Here is an 18,048-nt window from a genome sequence, read left to right as displayed (position 1 = left end):
AATTTATATCATTCCCATTTTCTAACTGATAATATTAAAAGAATACATTTCAATAAAATCGAAGTTTATATTGATGTTTCCAATATGATCCATAAACAGCTTAGTAGATACGTAGGTCAATGAACTTTAACAGAGAATTCTTAAAAGTCTTCCTTTTTCTTGAATCCGAAACTAACAAAAAACGAAGAATAACTTGAAAAGATTCATAGCTGTATGTGACAATATCTGTCTTTTTTCAATAAAACCTTTTGGTTTAGATTTTATATAATGTATTTTTTATTCTAATAAAATATATGATAACCTAGCAAAGAAAATAAAAACTGCTTGATATACTTTTATGATTCATAATTAAATATTCAATAAATATTGTTGATTCATCCAAAAGGATTTTCAATTTTTTTAGAACCCATCTCGAAGTAAATTATTTTCTAAATATAATCAAAATTGGTCGATAATTTCATTATCATTGACCCCAAACTAAAAGTACGTTCCTGGTATAATCTATTTCAAAATTTAATCAGTAATGCGTAATAAATTTTGGCGAGTAAAAACAAATTAAATAAATATCCTGAAAAATGCATCAATATTTTTTTTAAATTAATAAGCAACAAAAAAAGAAACGCATTAAAAAATATATTCCTAATTATCAGCGATCAATAAAAAATATATATTTGAATGAAATATTCATATATCACACCTGTTACACAAAATATGAAAATATATAATGCGGCTTTAACTTTCTACTTGACTCGATTTGAACTGCCTTATCTCAATTCCACCCACCCCTATGTGATCGTGTACCCGAACGCACATATACGGGCAGCATTCTTTTAAAAAAGTGTTACGAAGAGTCAAAAAGTCGTCCTCTTTTTCTGGGGGGTCAACCACCCCACGGTAAAGAGTGCACGTGTATCCCCGTTTCAGTGCAATCACCCAAGACGAGAATCGAGTAAAATAGCAGTCAACACACCCATCACAATAAATTTGGGCCACTATTCGAGCCCTCAACGTAAGAGCTAATATCTAGTCGGCCAGATGTTCTCAAATCACGTCTAAACGACCACCGCACCCAGTAAACATTTGAACGTTTGGGCATCCACAACTCCCAAGGTCACCGCGACTGTGTAGTGGTGGTATTCTCAGCCATAGTTGCGCGGGGCTCGCCGTCGAGTTCCATTTAGTTAGTAGAAGGGTGTGCACCACTGATAGTTGTTCTTGTTCAACCCGCACACTAGTACATCGTCTACCCCATTCCTAATGCACCCCGCGGCCCGTAAACATTGTGAACTGTCAACACTAGTGGTGTGTTTTTACATGTGCTGCAAGTAAACAATTTGTGAGACGTCAGGCAAGGCTTGATAGTTAGTTACAAGGACAATATATTGCGTAAGTGTTTTAGAATATAAGCGTTTTGCGCACACCCTCCTTCAAGGCGCATGACATAAGCTACAACATTATAATATTAGAGATTAAAATAATACCGTTTGAGATTTGTTTAAAACCGATTCACTGACTAAATAACTATTTTTAACACACCTTTAATTTTTAAATGACACATCCACTATGGCATATTATTTCTGCAGCTAATTACACAACTTTTATTTGAATTTGTTAGAATATAATTTCTAAAGATTTCTCTTGGAAATTCATAATGGATACTATAATTTAATCTAACCACAAACCGTGTGAAATAGAATTATGTACAGGAAGGTAAGTATAACGGTGCATTTATGATATCCGCAGGTCTTACAAGGGAAAAACGCGATTGTGCGCTAAAAACATTCAAAGACTTCGCGGTTCTTTGTACCCCGAGCTACCCCGATAAGTTCCGAACCCAACAGAGACAGACTATTATTTGCTGACATGGCGACTTGAAGTGTTGTGGTGTGTTTAGTTATCCTGTTTGGGGATTTAACCCTTTTGTTTTTAATGGTGACACTGTCAAAAGGTAATTACCATTGAATTATAAATCTTAATCACTATCCACTACATACATATACAAGTTTATTTAACGTCAATACTTGAAATAGTACAACTTTTAACGTTGCTTTGATTTACCCTGCTTTTTAAATCGATATATTTCCTTAAATCAATACGAAACCCTCATGACGTGCCCGCAGCATGAATTAATTCACCCACATTTTCATCGGAACATCGCTTACATGGTTATTTTTGTTCTCCTAGTGCATTTAAATTTAGATAATTTGAAAAGGGTTGCGTAAACTCAGTCGAAACTGTAGAGTAGGCGGGGTGTAGCTTTGCACGACTTGCGAATTTTAAATATGGCGGAGGGCTGTGCCATTTTCGCTTCGAGGGTTGCCTATTTTAAATTAATTATTCTCTTCATTGTGAAATAAATATCAGAATCCGGCTGTAAATACATAACAAACTATTATGTTTATATTCCTTTATTGACTTCTTTACGGGAGGGGAGATTCACTATGATGTAATATGAGTTCAAGAACGATTCCGTATCTCTGGTGGACACCTGTGTGAATAATGTTCATCAATCAGGCCTTATGTTTCATATTACCAGTATATTTAGACCATCTTCTTATTGTTTTTTAGCATACATGAGATGAAAATTTATCTATTGCAATAAAAAACTTCTACATACATATTATAAAATAGTAGGTTTTCAGTATACAGGTTAATAATGAACAACTATGGAAAAATATCTTTTTATTGTTAGACAATTTCACCTATTAAATAGATATAGTAGTTTGGTGAATACAAGTGCAACTTTCATGCGGTAAAAATATAATATATAAAATATCCATTAATAACTAGTTCCATACCATTTAATAACCTAAAGCTCAATAAAAAGTTTTTTTTACATCTCCATTTATAAAAAGTTAATGGTTTAAAATATTGGAAATGTTTATTTTTAAGATTTATTCTATATAACTTCGAATGTGTTAAGTATGAATAATATATTATGTCAGAATAACATTAATTTGTCGTTTCAATTAATATAATTTATCATTTTACACTTAACCTCCATTAAAACTTATTAAATTCAGATGGATTCTTTTCTTTTGAACTCTTTCTGCTTGGATAATCATCCTGATGCTTTCAGGTATTCTTACTTTTGTTATGTTAAATATGTTTCAAATTGATTTCTAATGTTTCCATTAAAAAACTATTTACATACTTATACTGGAAACATTGTGCTTTTTAATTTACCTTTTGTTTACTTATTTAGTATTTCATTCTATTCTGTAAGTTTCCTAGTACTTAATTATATTTCAAACGACAATCTTCACAGTTGTAAAAGAACCTAATTATATATTATTCAATTATTATCCTATAATTGTATACTACTCATCTACAATTGGAAGAAAAAATATCCTTGTATACAAGGCGCTAATATAAATTATTTTTTCCTGCTTGTTCAATACTTCTTTGGAAATGCTTTTGTATGATATTGTAATTAATCATTTGCTCCTGAATGAAACCTAAACATTACCATTGTATTCTTAATAACTTTTCATTTCTTCTGAGAAAATTCTTGAGCTTCAAATTTGTTTCTGTGAACTTTATTTTCAAAAATTGATGTTTTTCATATAAAGGGATTAATTATATGCTTATATGAATTAATTACCCAATCTTCAAGGAACATTACAAACTAAAGCATGTCGATACTAAATCATTTTTGTGTCATTACCTCTCGAAAGTATTTGACTACTTCTATTTTTCTTTATATTTTAACAATACACTTTTTAAAACCATAATTTATTGTACCCCTGCCAAAATACTTTATTACAGTGAAAAGGTAAACGGTTTTATTGTTATTTACTTACACATTGCCAAAAAATCAAAACATTATATGCTGACATTTTTTTCAATCTAAATTCATGAGTGACATTCTTTGTTTTAATGATAATAAGAATAAATATAATGCAGAATAGCCCTAACAAAAAATTTTGTAGTCAAAAACACTGGTCTACTCAAGGCAATCATAAGATTTCTAAATAGCAAAAGCTACTATGTCAAATGGAGTGTTAAAAAATTTGTAACAACAGAAACAACTTGCCAGTTTCATTCTGGCACACCCAATTTTTAATAGAAATTACAGTTGTTACAAGTAAATGGAATAGGTTTTAAATGCACCATTATGTCTTAGATAAAAGGCTTCTTCTCAATACACTACTAAATATATCAACCAAAGACTGGGACTGATGAACAGAAGTTAGTAACATTGAATAAAAGAATATAGTCTTCGAGGTGTTCTACTCTAGTCTACTGTGACTGCAGATGAATACAATGCATTTTTTGACCCTTACTGGCTTCACTGCTAAAAATAAAAAGAATTTCAAAAAAAAGGCTACAAAACTAATACAAAATAGGAAGTACTTTTCAATACCTTCTGAATGGTGGAAAATTACATTAAACAAGATGTTGAAAATCATGAAATGACCTATTATTTCTACTAATAATCAAATATAATTTATTCCTGTGTACTTCTTGATTTTCATTCAATTGAAGAAAGTATTGGAATTTTTAAGAAAATACCGTAGTAAAAAAACTTTATATGAGTATATATATGTATATATATATATATATATATATATATATATATATATATATATATATATATATATATAAATACAATTATAATTATACAAAAATAATTTACCATTTTAATTTACTTGTGAAGAACAGAAAAATAAAATCATACAAATTTTAGCTATAATCATATCATTTTGAAGATAAAATTATCTGGATATCTAACAATAATGATAACATATAAAGGAATTCAAGTGTTTATAAATTATTTAAATAAATATGTTTACACTCTATTGAGGATGTGAGGAATTGTCTACACATATTGTCTAGATATAATTTTTCATATTGAGGGAACCGAGATGAATTAAGGACTAGCAAATTGAGATTCTGTCCACTATCTTTGATTCAGGATTCAATATATAAATACTATCAGAACACATCGTAAAACACCTTCAAAACAAAAGGAATGGAAAGTGTTTGATGCTAGCCTCCTTTTTAAGAAATTGTATTAGGTTAGGAAATTAAAACATGAATAAACAACTCGTTAATACATGCTAGTGAATATTACATAGTACAAGAATGTATTGTAAGGTGGATACCAATGAAGATAAACAATAGAAGAAAAATGGCTAAATAAGAACCTTCAATGAAAAAAATAATAGATGCCATTTAATTGATACAGGCACATCATGAAAATATAACCAACTAGATATGATTAATAAACCGAAGACATAAAAAAACAATACTGAGGAGAGTATCGATACAGTAAATTGCAGATGTGGCAGGAGAAAAATTAAATAATGAACCAAGTGAAATAAGATGTTCAAAAAAAACTACGTAGTTTTGGATTGTTTTATTCTAAAATTATAATGCTGCTTCTGATATATTTTTTTTTCAAATGACGCTTCGACTACAAAAGTTTATATGATTTCTGGATATCTCATCTGGGAAGCTTTTAATTTAAAATATATATTGATTCAGCTTTCGAACCATACATGCTTCCTTAGAAGTTATATCTTGAACCAAGTATTTTTTTGTAAGACTCTCACGCTTCTACTACTTGATTATGGAGATACAGTTTATTCTAAATCGATAACTGTTGCAGTTTCCAACTTCATAAAAAAATTGAGAAACAGCTGCAGGTGTTTTTCGTTTAATTTACTTTATTGAGATCACCCAACTCTTCATATGAAAAGAAATTCCATATAATATAATAAAAAGCAGTCAACTACTTATTTGTTTAATTTATTTTAACATCCTCATAATACTAGAAATATTAATCTATGTCTATAAAGATCACAAGGCTAGCTTTCAAAAATCTTTTTTGTATACCTTTATTCAAATGTGGAATAGTTACATCTTTTTGTGTGGAGATAGAGAAGTAGAGAAGCAAATGAGGCAATAACACTAAACCAGATGAAAGGTTACCTTACAGGAAAATGAAGTCTGCTGATTTTGCTCGCTTTACAGTTCTGGTTCTTTTCTAGTTTCATTTGCATTACCTCTCCCCCTAAAACCCACTTCGGTCGGTGCTCTAATCTTTGAAATTTGTAACATAAGAACAGATCTTGCTCCTATGTAATCGGTTTTCTTTTAATTACTGCAGTCATCTTTTTCATTGTTTTTATTAAATAAAACCCTTAGAATTTGGGTAATATAGATATTATTTGTAAGCATTTTTTTATTATAGTTATGTTTTTTCTTATAACCATAAAGTTCTTTTTTGAGAGCTTTTATTATATATTCAAAATAGTATGGGACTAAAGTGTATGTAAATTGAATCCTTTTTAATTTTTAGAATATAACAATTTTCTAGAACAGATCTTGCTGAAAACGCACCCCAAACAGTATTTATTAGCTCAGGAATTCCTTTTTTTGCTAAGTAAGGCTTCGTTTGTATATTAAAATGTTTCATTTTTGAAAATAAAACATTGCACATGTTCACCATTTATTTTACATTTTACTTCATCCTGTAATTTCACATTTTTATGGATTAAATTTTATGGAAGGAATGTATTCAATAAAAATATATCTGAATAATATTTATTGTTGATTAGTATAAATATTTCAAGCCTGCATTTTTTGTTCAAACTTTGCAAATATTCACTGTGTACTTATAATGAGAGGGGGTTCTTTGTGGCTACTGGTTAACGTCAACTGGCTGTTGTCTTCTTGAAGATTTTATTCTTCTCCCACAAAAAAAAAGTGATGTCTAATATAGAAGGGACATAATACAGAAATAAAATTATTAATACAGCAACAAATGTTTCCATAACAAAGAAGAAACGTGAAATAATTTTCCAAACAAACTTCATAATTCATATAGTTGGTATTTGGCTTTAAAAAGCTACAATAAAGTTAGTAAGTTGGAAATATCTAGCAAAAGAATTTTAATTGTAAGTTTTTATTAAAAGTAAACAAACTCAGTATCAAATAAATAATTGATACCACAAATAACAAGTTAGATTTGAAAATGACTTTTTCACTGCATAACTAATTATATTTAATACGTATTTAAATATTTTGAAAATTGATTTGTAATTCAAATATAATAATTTCAACCACTAAAATAATCTTCAATTTATTAATGATTTTTAAACGACTTCATATTCTTATCTTTACTAATCTGTTGGACTTATTTTCATGCAACATAGTAAACGAAGAAAACAAAACTTATTTGTACAAATTCTCATTTATTCATCAATATAGTGCAATATTTTTACTTTTCGACGTTTTATTAACTCTGCACACAGATAACATTTGTAGGGACTAGATCTGGCGGATAGAGTGGGTACGAAGTATAATTAGTGAATTCAATGTTCAAAATTTAGATAATAACTAAGAGTATTACACAGAACTATTATGGATTTGAAGCGTCATTTCTGTCAACTGTTAAAATGAAAATACCATTATTCATTACATTTTTTCAAAATTCCGTGCCAATTCAGTCATCATAATTTGCAAGGACAATGTAAATGCCAAACATGACGCATTTGGTCAAATTGTTTCAATAACTAAATAATTAATCGTGTCTACATCAAAATAACAATAATAGTTAACCAAATAAATGGTCATTGGCATTTTATTTATTTTATACATTGCAAAAAATCATCCAGATGTTTCAATGACCACGACGTTTTGAAATATAAAAATATTTACGAGGACAAATTCTTCTTATGTAAAATATCAAGAGCTGAAAAATTAATGGTTGTGAGTCAATCGAATGGAGATACTGCCTTCATTTTCCAACGAGCAAATTTAGAAAGTTGAGAACTTTGAATGTTTCAAACATTCATCTTCTATTAAGTTGGAATTTTATTGCGTACCTTCAGTCTCTGAAGACATTAACTTTGTTATCAAAACGCGAGTCAGAAAGTGTAATTGTGAGTGTAGGTTTAGTGGTAGTGTAAACAATGTGTTCAATATTCATCTTCTATCTAGGAAAGTGCCAATAGGTAAAATATTACACTTGTCTGACAGGGCTGAAACGTTGTCAATCAAACCTATATCTATAAATCGCTTCGAAGCAGATTTTTAAGAAAAGTGCTTAAGCTTAAGCAATAAGGAAATCTTTCGAAGAAGAAATGTTAAGATACAATTACTTAATAATTTTGTTATTTGTCCTTTCGAGACGCTGGTGTCCAACTGTGTTTTTTATTCTGTAGTGATCGTTTTCATTATTCATATTATCTTCGTATCTGTTGTGTGGTTTTTCTCTTTGTTTCCAAAGCATCTGTGAATATAGTCCTAAGTCCTATAGATACATTTTGTCTCGATAACGGTATCTAAGTCGGTTGGAACTCAAAACAGAATCGTCCGTATAAAGGTAACTGCCGGTTCGAACATGTAATTTCTACTGCGCAGAATCTTTACCGTACCAAGGTCGGTTTATTTGTGGGTTGGAACGAACTTATGATCAACATTGATGACTAGCATGTGTTGGATAAGAATGAAGAAGATGAACTAAAAGTGACTTCTCTGCATCGTCCTGGTTCTTCATCATTGCGCTGAGATCAGTTTCCAAAGAACTGAACTTATCCACCTCCTTAACAGTTTATTATACCCTTATTGAGACGCATCTACGTTACGCCCTTCGCTTCTGGGGTACGTGTGGACGACTCAATTTGAGCGAATCTTCAAACTACGGGGCTCACTAAAGAGACTTCTTTAAAATATTAAAAATTCTGATTCTTCCTTCCTTATTCATCTTTGAATCCGTTTGCCTAATTCGTAAGCACCCTTCTCCAATTTCAGAAAGATCGTTGCTCGGCTATCCACTTAGGAACGCGGAGCGCGACCTTTACCTACAAACTCCACGTTCAGAATTAGTTAAGGGCTCAATATTTTAAATTGCAAAAAATGCACAATCACTTGCCAATAGAAATCAAATCGATATCTTTTCCTGAATTCCTCAATAATTTGAGGGTATATTTACTAGTAAGTGCCTTCTACTTTCTAGACGACTCCTATATTAATAATAATATTAAATTCCGGACATGTCGCTAATTATTACCTATTATTATTACCTATAATTTTGTTACTCATTGTGGTTTTCATATGTATATTGAAATTTTATTTTTATATTTATTTAGTTATTTTATTAGCTTTTACAAGCTTTTGTCTACAAAATGTAACAATTTTTTGACAATAAAGCATCTCTCTCTCTCTCTCTCTCTCATAATTTTCATATTTAAGAAAACCGGACATATTTCGGATACCACTAACAGATGTACTTTGTAAAATTGATCCCACTACTCCTACAGGAATGAATTATGTAATAACATCTGAAGAAGTCGTTATAACTTCACAAAAGATATGAATAATTTTTGCCTAAGATGTAATATTAAATAATCAATTTTAAGTTCATGATTTACGAGTATGTAATATAGTAAAGAAATCAGTAGTAGGTAGTCTGAATAATAGTTTCGTAAAACTTTCCTTGTAAAAATTATTATTCAACTATGAACCCGTCAGCCTCCCACTTTGAAATTCCAAGAATCCCTTACCAAAAGTATATTCTTTTTATAGGAATTTTTTGAAAATTTTCAAAAAGACAAGAAAATCAAAATAAAAATTTTGAATTTGATTTTTCAAAAAAACTGTATGACAAAATACGTGGTGCTCTGAATCAAAAGAAGGCCGCAATTTTGAAACTGTTTGAGGTATTTGAATAAAAAATTGGTATTTTTCTTAATCTTTGTGAGAACAACCTTCACTAAAATTTCGTTAAATTCTGAGGGGGTCAAGTAATTTTTTATCCCCACAGGATTCTAGATTTTTCATTATCGCTTACTATTCTACTTGGCTTTATGCTTTTCAGGCTCCTAAATATAAAAATTCTTCGCCCATTTTGAAAACATTCTGTTTACTACTACTGTCACCATTGTTAATTGTTCTTCTTTTTGTCCCATTACCATATAATTTTATTTGCCTATTGTGTATATTTAGACAATACATCTGTTACATAGCTTTTTGAGTTTTCCAGTATAATCTAGATATTTTTTATCTTTGTCATAAACTACCAAACAATAACATCAGTTTTAAATCTAACCATTTGCGCCTTTGCTCAGAGGAATTTTATTTTGATTTCTTTTTCTTTGTAATCCATGATTGTTTTTAAGCATTAAATAATTTCATACTATCATTAAACAATTCTTTAATTGTTGGACCTACCCAATACATAATATTAGTAAGCCAAAAGAATTGTTTTCTCCCCAATCATTTTTCTTCTATTTTGCCATGGATAATTAATTGGGGGAAATGAAATTTACACCCCATCACTATATTTTCAAAATATGTATACTTAGATATGTTTAATTTGGATTGACAGTTCGAAAATGTCAATAGGAAAGAAAATAATCAAAAGGTTATTGTACTTAAAATAGTGTAAATTTCATTAATATAATTGTTGTGTTTGATAGTTTGTTATCAATCTATATTTTTATGATTTCAGTGTAATCCAGAAATAGTTATCCCCTTACATTGCCAATGTCAAGCCAACCCTATCGATACCCGCAACAAATACCGTATCTAAAACCTGGAATAGCAGCACCTGCGCCAGCCATGTCTTCCCAACGTTTTTGTCTCAGATGGAACAACCATCAATCCAATTTACTCTCAGTATTCGATCAGTTACTCCACGATGAAAGTTTCGTTGATGTAACTCTCGCAGTGGAAGGACAATTGCTCAAAGCCCATAAAATGGTACTATCAGCATGCAGTCCGTACTTCCAAGCACTGTTTATCAATCATCCTGATAAACATCCAATTGTGATATTAAAAGACGTCCCGTATAACGATATGAGATGTCTGTTAGATTTCATGTATCGAGGTGAAGTTAGTGTCGACCAAGATAGGCTGACTGCATTTTTAAGAGTTGCTGAAAGTCTAAGAATAAAAGGTCTAACGGAAGTAAATGAAGAAAAATGTGATACAATTGCTTCCTCGCTCACACAACAAAATTTACAAAATTTGCCAAATTTACAAAGATTGCAACAAAGTAAAAGGTTTGGCAATCATTTAAATATGTTAGGTAACGCTTTACTACAACCTAAAAGGAAAAGGGGTAGGCCTCGGAAACTCTCTGGATGTTCTAACGGACCTGATGATTATGACAAGGATATTGTACAAGGTAGTCCGGAAATGTTGGAAGTTAAGATGGGAATGGATAATTTTGCGGGCAATAATTCAGATACAAGTGTTGGAAAGAACGAAGGTGATTTGGATGAAGAGAAAGTAAAAACGGAACCAGAACCTGTAGCTGGATCCTCCAACGATCAGTCAATGTATAATAATAAACTTAACGAAGACTTCCATCCTTCTGGTAAGTCTTTAATATAATTTATTATATATATATATATATATATATATATATATATATATATATATATATATATATATATATATATATATATAATCTAAATAATTTGCCTAAATTAATTAATATCTAAGCTGAGCCCTAAACTAATACCTAAAAAAGGCAAAAAGATCATTCAAAAGGAAGAAATCCGCAATCGTTATTATTTATGTTGCAACATTCGGGTGTTGAATGTGTCAAAGAATGCTTTGTTCCCATATAAAACAAACATTGAAATAATACAGCCTTCAATGCTACAAAAACTTAGCTTTTAAAATGTTCTAAGTAGTTCCATGACACTTTCAATTTTTAGTTCTTATTTCAATTTTTTGGTGATGTTTATGATATCAAAGCCAAATGAAACTGGGGAAAACAGATATAAAGGAGAGGAAATTATTTAGGAAAATATTAGAAGGGTGGCGTATGGAAAAGAACAAATAATGAACCTGTATGAATAAGAATTTAGTAAAATTATAAGATACAGAAGATTAGGATGACTGGGACACTTAGAAATAATGCCGGAATCTAGAGCAGCAAAGAAAATGACCGTTATAAATATAGCAGGAACACGAAAAAATGGAAAACTCAAAAAGAGATGGTATACAGAGGCAGAAGGAGTTCAGGATTAGAAGGAGAAGACAAGAAATAGAAAAAAATGGAAAAATTTCATTACCCCGCTATGGGCCTAGATGGCTTTTTTGTAGCGCGATATATAATTGTTTACGCGGTGGGATAGTGGCAAAATTAAACACGATAATGTACAAAATCTAATATATTTCCGAGCTTTCAAATACTTATGTATTCATCGCCTGGAACTGAATTCATGGTCGAGTATAATATAAAAATATGTATAAAAGTATATCAATAATAAAAATAAATTAATTAACTAATTAATTAATTAGTTTAGGTTTATCAATTTCAAAATTCATTATTCAAATCGACGCTTGATGGAAATATTAAGCGTATTGATTCTGGTTGATATAGAAATAATTTTTATAGGTTAGATAAGATTAAATCGAAAATATATTAGAGCTAGTACACTTTGGTGTTTAATTTTGCCACAATCCCACTACGAAAACACTCATTAATTAGCTAACAAAGACTTCAGGAACAAATTGGAACGAAATCTTTCACCGCTAGGTTATGAAAAACATGCTGTGACATAATTTTCTCATACCACTTGTTTCTGATTTATAGGAGTTTAAAATTGCGAAATCAGAACTTATATTTTTAAACTAATACATTCGAACATCCGTAACTTGCAACAGGGAACAACATGTACAATCTAAAGGTAGCAAAAGTGAATTTTTAAATAGATTGTTTATCAAAAAGTTACAGGACGTATTAAAACACAATCAAACATTTCTAGCTGAACTATATACTGTCGAACGTCGTATTACTTACATAAAGAAAAAATTGAAATGTAGCAAAATTAACTTGGTTAGTCTGCAATTTATCCATTAAAAACAAAAAAAAACTATAATAAATGTTCGAAGTGGGTACCGTGCACTTCTACACACTTCAAAAAACCATTTATTCTATCGAGTTAATCAATGAGTTGTTAAAAAATCGATTGAAAAATTCTTTTTTGCTATCTTTAGATTGAACAAGTTATCCCTGTAAAAGTTACGGATGTTCGAATGTGTAAGTTAGAAAATATAAGTTCTCATTTAGCAACTTTAAACACCTTTAACTCAGAAACAATGAGAAAATTATGTCACAGCATGTTTTTCACGTCATCTACTCACTCCCGAATCTTTTGCATTCAATAAAAACTGAAACTGAAATTATTCGAGGATAAATTGTCTTTAAGACACTCTACGCCGTCGTGCTTTCGAAATCTAGTTTGTTTTAAAGACCTTATTATTACACTTTAATATACTATGTTGTTATTTTCATGGTACCTGAAACTTTTTTAAAAATAGTTTATGTGTCAGAGATGGAAATAATTTATTTTATTTATTAATAGCGTAAATTATAAGTGAAAACGATTTTTGAAAACCGGCTTTTTCCCAATCGTCTTTTATACCACTATTTTGGAATGCGTAGTTCTCAATTGATTAGCCTGGCATATAAAAAGAAATTGACCGTGTACTGTATATATAGATATCGATGATTATTTATTAAACATATTTACCGAAAACATTATAGTATGATGCTAATTATGAAACTATGATGTAACAGCTTTCCTTCCAATTATGTATATACACGTTCGGGCAAATTGGCGGAACACTGAATTTCTGGCTTAATTAAGACTTACGAAAAATTGACTGAAATTGAGTTTTGTATATTTTATATACTTCTAATGATGCAGATTTTCTATTTATGTTGAGATATTTGGTATCTAAATAATTATATTTGATTAGATTTGATATTGCTGAATGTACTGATACCAGGTTTAGTGGGTCTCTGATTTACGATTTACTGTTTACTATCAAATACAATGGTAAGGTAAAATAATGATCAGACCACCAACTTGATCGACATCTTGTGCCAAATTTGTTTTCTAAATTCAAGCTTGGAAATTTTCGCAACCAAAATGTATTCCCTAATTTGTTCAACCTTCTGTAATTGTTTTTGACCATCCCTGAAACGGTGGAACGATCTTTCAGTGTCTTGAAAGTGTCTGTTTTAACAACGTTTATCATATTCAGCTATACAAGCCATTGAAAATGATGCGATTAAAAACATCGACTTAAATAAATGAGTGGAAATTTATGCAACGCAGAAATCGAGACATCTAGCGTTGATTTAAAACAATAACACTTTGAGAAGACTTGAATCATGTCAAATTAAGTTACTGTCTCATTATTTTTATTTAGATTTCCTTCGTGTGTTTTGTTTATACGTATTTCTTTGTATGTAATAGTTGTATTTTTCTTTATTTCTGAATTAAATAACCAATGAATAACAATTGTATTCAGTTTTCCTGGCATTTTCTATTAAGGCCCTGTAGGTGCAAAAATCAAACTAGTAACATGAAACAATCTCTTGAATGCCATATTTAGTTTTAGATTTTACCTTCTAACGTCCAATGCGGATTATTATCCGACCAATATCACCAATTATGTCGATTCACAAGCAAAATGTTACCTTATGGGAAAATACAATGCTATTCATAAATGTATTATTTATTTCAATTTCACTCATAATTGTTTCATAAAACTGTAATTGTTTAACAGATCTATCTTTATTTGAATCTTTTTGTAATTGCATTTTTATAAGAATGAAAATCATTTATTTGAAAATTACAAATCTTTCTTCAATATCATTATTTATTGAATTTTTTGATATCGAATTCTTAGGTTGTCATACTTAATACTTAATAGGAACAATATGAAGGTTTTTATATAAAAATAATATGTCCGTACTATATTTACACGATTTCTTCATGAAAATCAGACCAATCCTATTTTTTTCAAATACTCTAGGGATAAAATTTGCTCCGTGTTAAATGTGAATATTAAAAATTATTAATTCTTAAAAACCGATGGTACTCGTTAATTTATTCTACAATATTCATGTTAGACCCCGTACGGACGCCTAGCCAATGCAAAAAACAAAAAAATCAAATCACATGAAACACCTTAAAACCACTACAACAATACGACAAGTTACCCTGTATCGTAAGTTTAAATTTTAAACATACTATTTAAGAAATGAAAGTACGTACTTACTTCGAATTAATCTTCACAACAAAACCGATTACTTGTACTTGATAAAACAGTATTCCTTTCACTCTCCATTAGATCAGACCATATCTTCCGTAACTTTTCTCCCTCACGGTTACTTAAAAATAATTTATTTGGTGCAGTGATAGTGGTGTTGATACATTTTGTTGCAATACAATATTTATAAAGAACATTTTTCAATCCGAACTACGACATCTTAACAAAAAATACAACTGATATGACGCGATAGGATGGTAAAACAAAGTAACGTGGTGTACTCAATCGGCGCTGGTGACGTAATTAAGCAATTGGCGCGTTGCATGAAGAAGTTAGGGCGGAGTACCAATATTATAACGTTTTTCGTATTTATTTGCACTCCTTTTCGTGGGGTGAATTACGTTCTTAATTTATTTACACACTATTCAATACACTTATAATAATTTACTTATAACTATCACTTTTCCCTACGACTATTTATTTAAAACTATACTAACTGCGTTTACTCAATTCATTTATATACCTAAATAAAATTCTCAAAGTTTAGAATAAAAAGAAACGAAATAAATAGTTTTTCCTAGAAATTATTTAGAAGAAATATTGTAAATAAACCGCCCGCTATAATAAAAAGTTCTAAATGGAAACATCAAAGGCGTTTCCGCAATTTATAAAAAATGTGAGACGCCGCGCGAATTCGCCGAATTTTTGAAATTCCATTGTAGCTGGACAGGGCCAGCCTGAGGACCCATTTTGCGAACTTGGTTGTAACAATATCACACTTTTAAAAACTGCAAAATTTATGTTACGGCGTACCCAATCATTTAAAAATTCAAACCCGACATCGTTTTCAGAACCATTACCTAGGATATTGATATGAGGACTTACAATTGAATTTAATGTTGTTAAACTGTAATCAGACACCCACTGAACCTGGTATTAATAAATCCAGCAATGTTATGTCCACTCAAAAAAAGTAAATACAGGGTAACTCAATTAAAATATTACCTAATGTTGTCATAGTTAAAAAAAATGTGACAAACACCACTAAATAGTATACGAAATATACAAAAATTTTATTTTTCATAAAAGTTCTAATTAACCCGCAAATTCGGTGCTTTTACCATTTTACTCGAACCTGTATAAATGAAACATCATAAATATAATTATGTTTATATGGAAAACTACTTGTAACAATGTCTTAAAAAAATTTGAGCATTATTACGTAATTAGGATACGAACACACCACGTTTTAATAAATTTGCAATTTTCAGAATTTGTTTAATATTGCGATATTTTGAGTGAAGGGAAAAGCTATAGTGGTGTCTAATAGTGAATTTTTTTTAATATTGTGCATCGTTTACGAGGTGAGTTATCAGTATATTTATAGAGATAAGGGAAGAGTTAATGGAATGAGCCAATTTTTTTGTAAGTAGGTTAGTCTGTTAGAAAAAAAAAGCGAATTCCACCGATATTAAATACATTTTATTAACCTATACAGAGGTATAATTTTTTATATAGATTTCTTCAATTTCTTATTTCTTAGACCTTTTGATATATTTATACTTTTAAATGTTCTTGCTTTTAGGTCTTTTCTGTTTTAAACTTGGTTTTTTTTAATAATTTTTGTCCATCTTTCATAAATTATTGAAAAAAACCAATTTTAAAACAGAAGAGACTTAAAATCAAGAACATTTAAAAGCATTAATTTTTTATATATACAGATATTAATTCAATGAAAAATTTGCTGGTAAGAGTAATAATAAATTTAAAACTTCACATTTGAAATTGCATATACACTGCTGTCCTTAAGTTTGTTAACTGGTTAAAATCTATTGTTAGACAAATATTGTAAATTTATTTGTATCTGTTTAAAATGAGAAATAGTTCATAAAGAATAGAGAAATTAATATTTTCAATTATTGTTTTTTCATTTTATCATATTGATCGTATTAAATTAATTAAATCATTGTGAAATTCACGCTACCTTACAAAAAACGCATGAAGAAAGGAAATCCTAACCTAACCTAAATATGTTTTAATAATTTTTAAAAATTGTTTAAATCACGCTATACATCTTATTCTTTTTCCAAATTGCTCGTTTTCGTACGTACTTTCCAAAAACAAATATGGGTTTTTTGAAAAGGAATTTCATGGTTTTTGGATTTTTTATTTTCGAACTTAAGTCTCATTTTTTATTCTAAATGTACTGAAAAAAATTAACAAAATGAAGAAAAAAGATAATTGAAGATATTTTTCGATTTTACATGACCAACAATTGGGTGGACTCCACTTCCAAATAATAACCAAAATAAAGTTGTACGATTTTAATTCTTTTTGTTGAATTTCTTCAAAGGTTCAGGTTTTGGCAGTTTTAGACCATATTTTTCCTATTTTCCTTTCAATAATGAAACAAAGTTTCCAATAATTATGGAACTCATCAGCATCTTATACTGCGACCCCAATGTTGTTAGTTTTTCGTGTTAACTATTCAAAAAAAGTTATTTTAGTAAAATTATTCACTTTGGTTTGCATTCTCCAATCGTAAGCGAGTCCATATTTTTGTCTTGATGAGCTTGATAGCGAAATAACGGCATCGCGTCGTCAATATAGAAAAAATTCCGTATGAATTTGGCATGCAACAAAAGCGATAGAGCACCCGTTTATCCTAAACTGGTCGAGTAGGAATGTCAGAAACCTAGTACTTTCGCCAAAATATTGCTCGCATAGCCTAATGGTATGCATACGACTTTACCTAAATCTTTTTCGGCTAATATCATGTGTGATTTATTATATTGACCGTCCTTCACGTGGATTTACTGTTTGAATTACAGATGATGAATCTATATGCACTTTATGAATCTAAAAAAAAGTTCAGTAGCTTAATATAGACAGTGTGGTCATATGAGACTGGCCGCCATGTTTAACCCAAACTACGACAAAAAATAAATTATTTTCGTATTTTTTTAGTTAAAAATGAAATTGGGCTTCTGAAAAGTTTTTCATTAAACATTTGAG

The 18,048-nt window shown here is 29.8% G+C and overlaps 1 protein-coding gene across 7 annotated transcripts in view; it reads left to right on the top strand.

The window, feature by feature from the left end:
- The first annotated feature begins 1,128 nt into the window (after positions 1 to 1,128).
- The window catches only part of LOC130899141 (protein tramtrack, alpha isoform-like), a 64,532-nt gene continuing 47,612 nt past the window's right edge, over positions 1,129 to 18,048 (top strand). For 3 of the 7 annotated variants that reach the window (XM_057808927.1, XM_057808930.1, XM_057808933.1), the window contains exons 1-2: positions 1,129 to 1,386; positions 10,463 to 11,332. In XM_057808927.1, coding sequence (XP_057664910.1) covers positions 10,498 to 11,332 — 835 coding nt within the window. In that variant the 5' untranslated portion in view covers positions 1,129 to 1,386; positions 10,463 to 10,497. Of the gene's footprint in view, positions 1,387 to 1,551; positions 1,949 to 10,462; positions 11,333 to 18,048 lie in introns of those variants that run through there. The other 4 variants (XM_057808926.1, XM_057808928.1, XM_057808931.1 and 1 more) reach the window with 4 other exon arrangements.

This window comes from Diorhabda carinulata, chromosome 10 (genome assembly GCF_026250575.1).
Source record: "Diorhabda carinulata isolate Delta chromosome 10, icDioCari1.1, whole genome shotgun sequence".
Classification (NCBI taxonomy): domain Eukaryota; kingdom Metazoa; phylum Arthropoda; class Insecta; order Coleoptera; family Chrysomelidae; genus Diorhabda; species Diorhabda carinulata.
The sequence above is the reverse complement of the archived record's forward strand: the minus strand, read 5'-3'. Positions and strand labels throughout refer to the sequence as shown.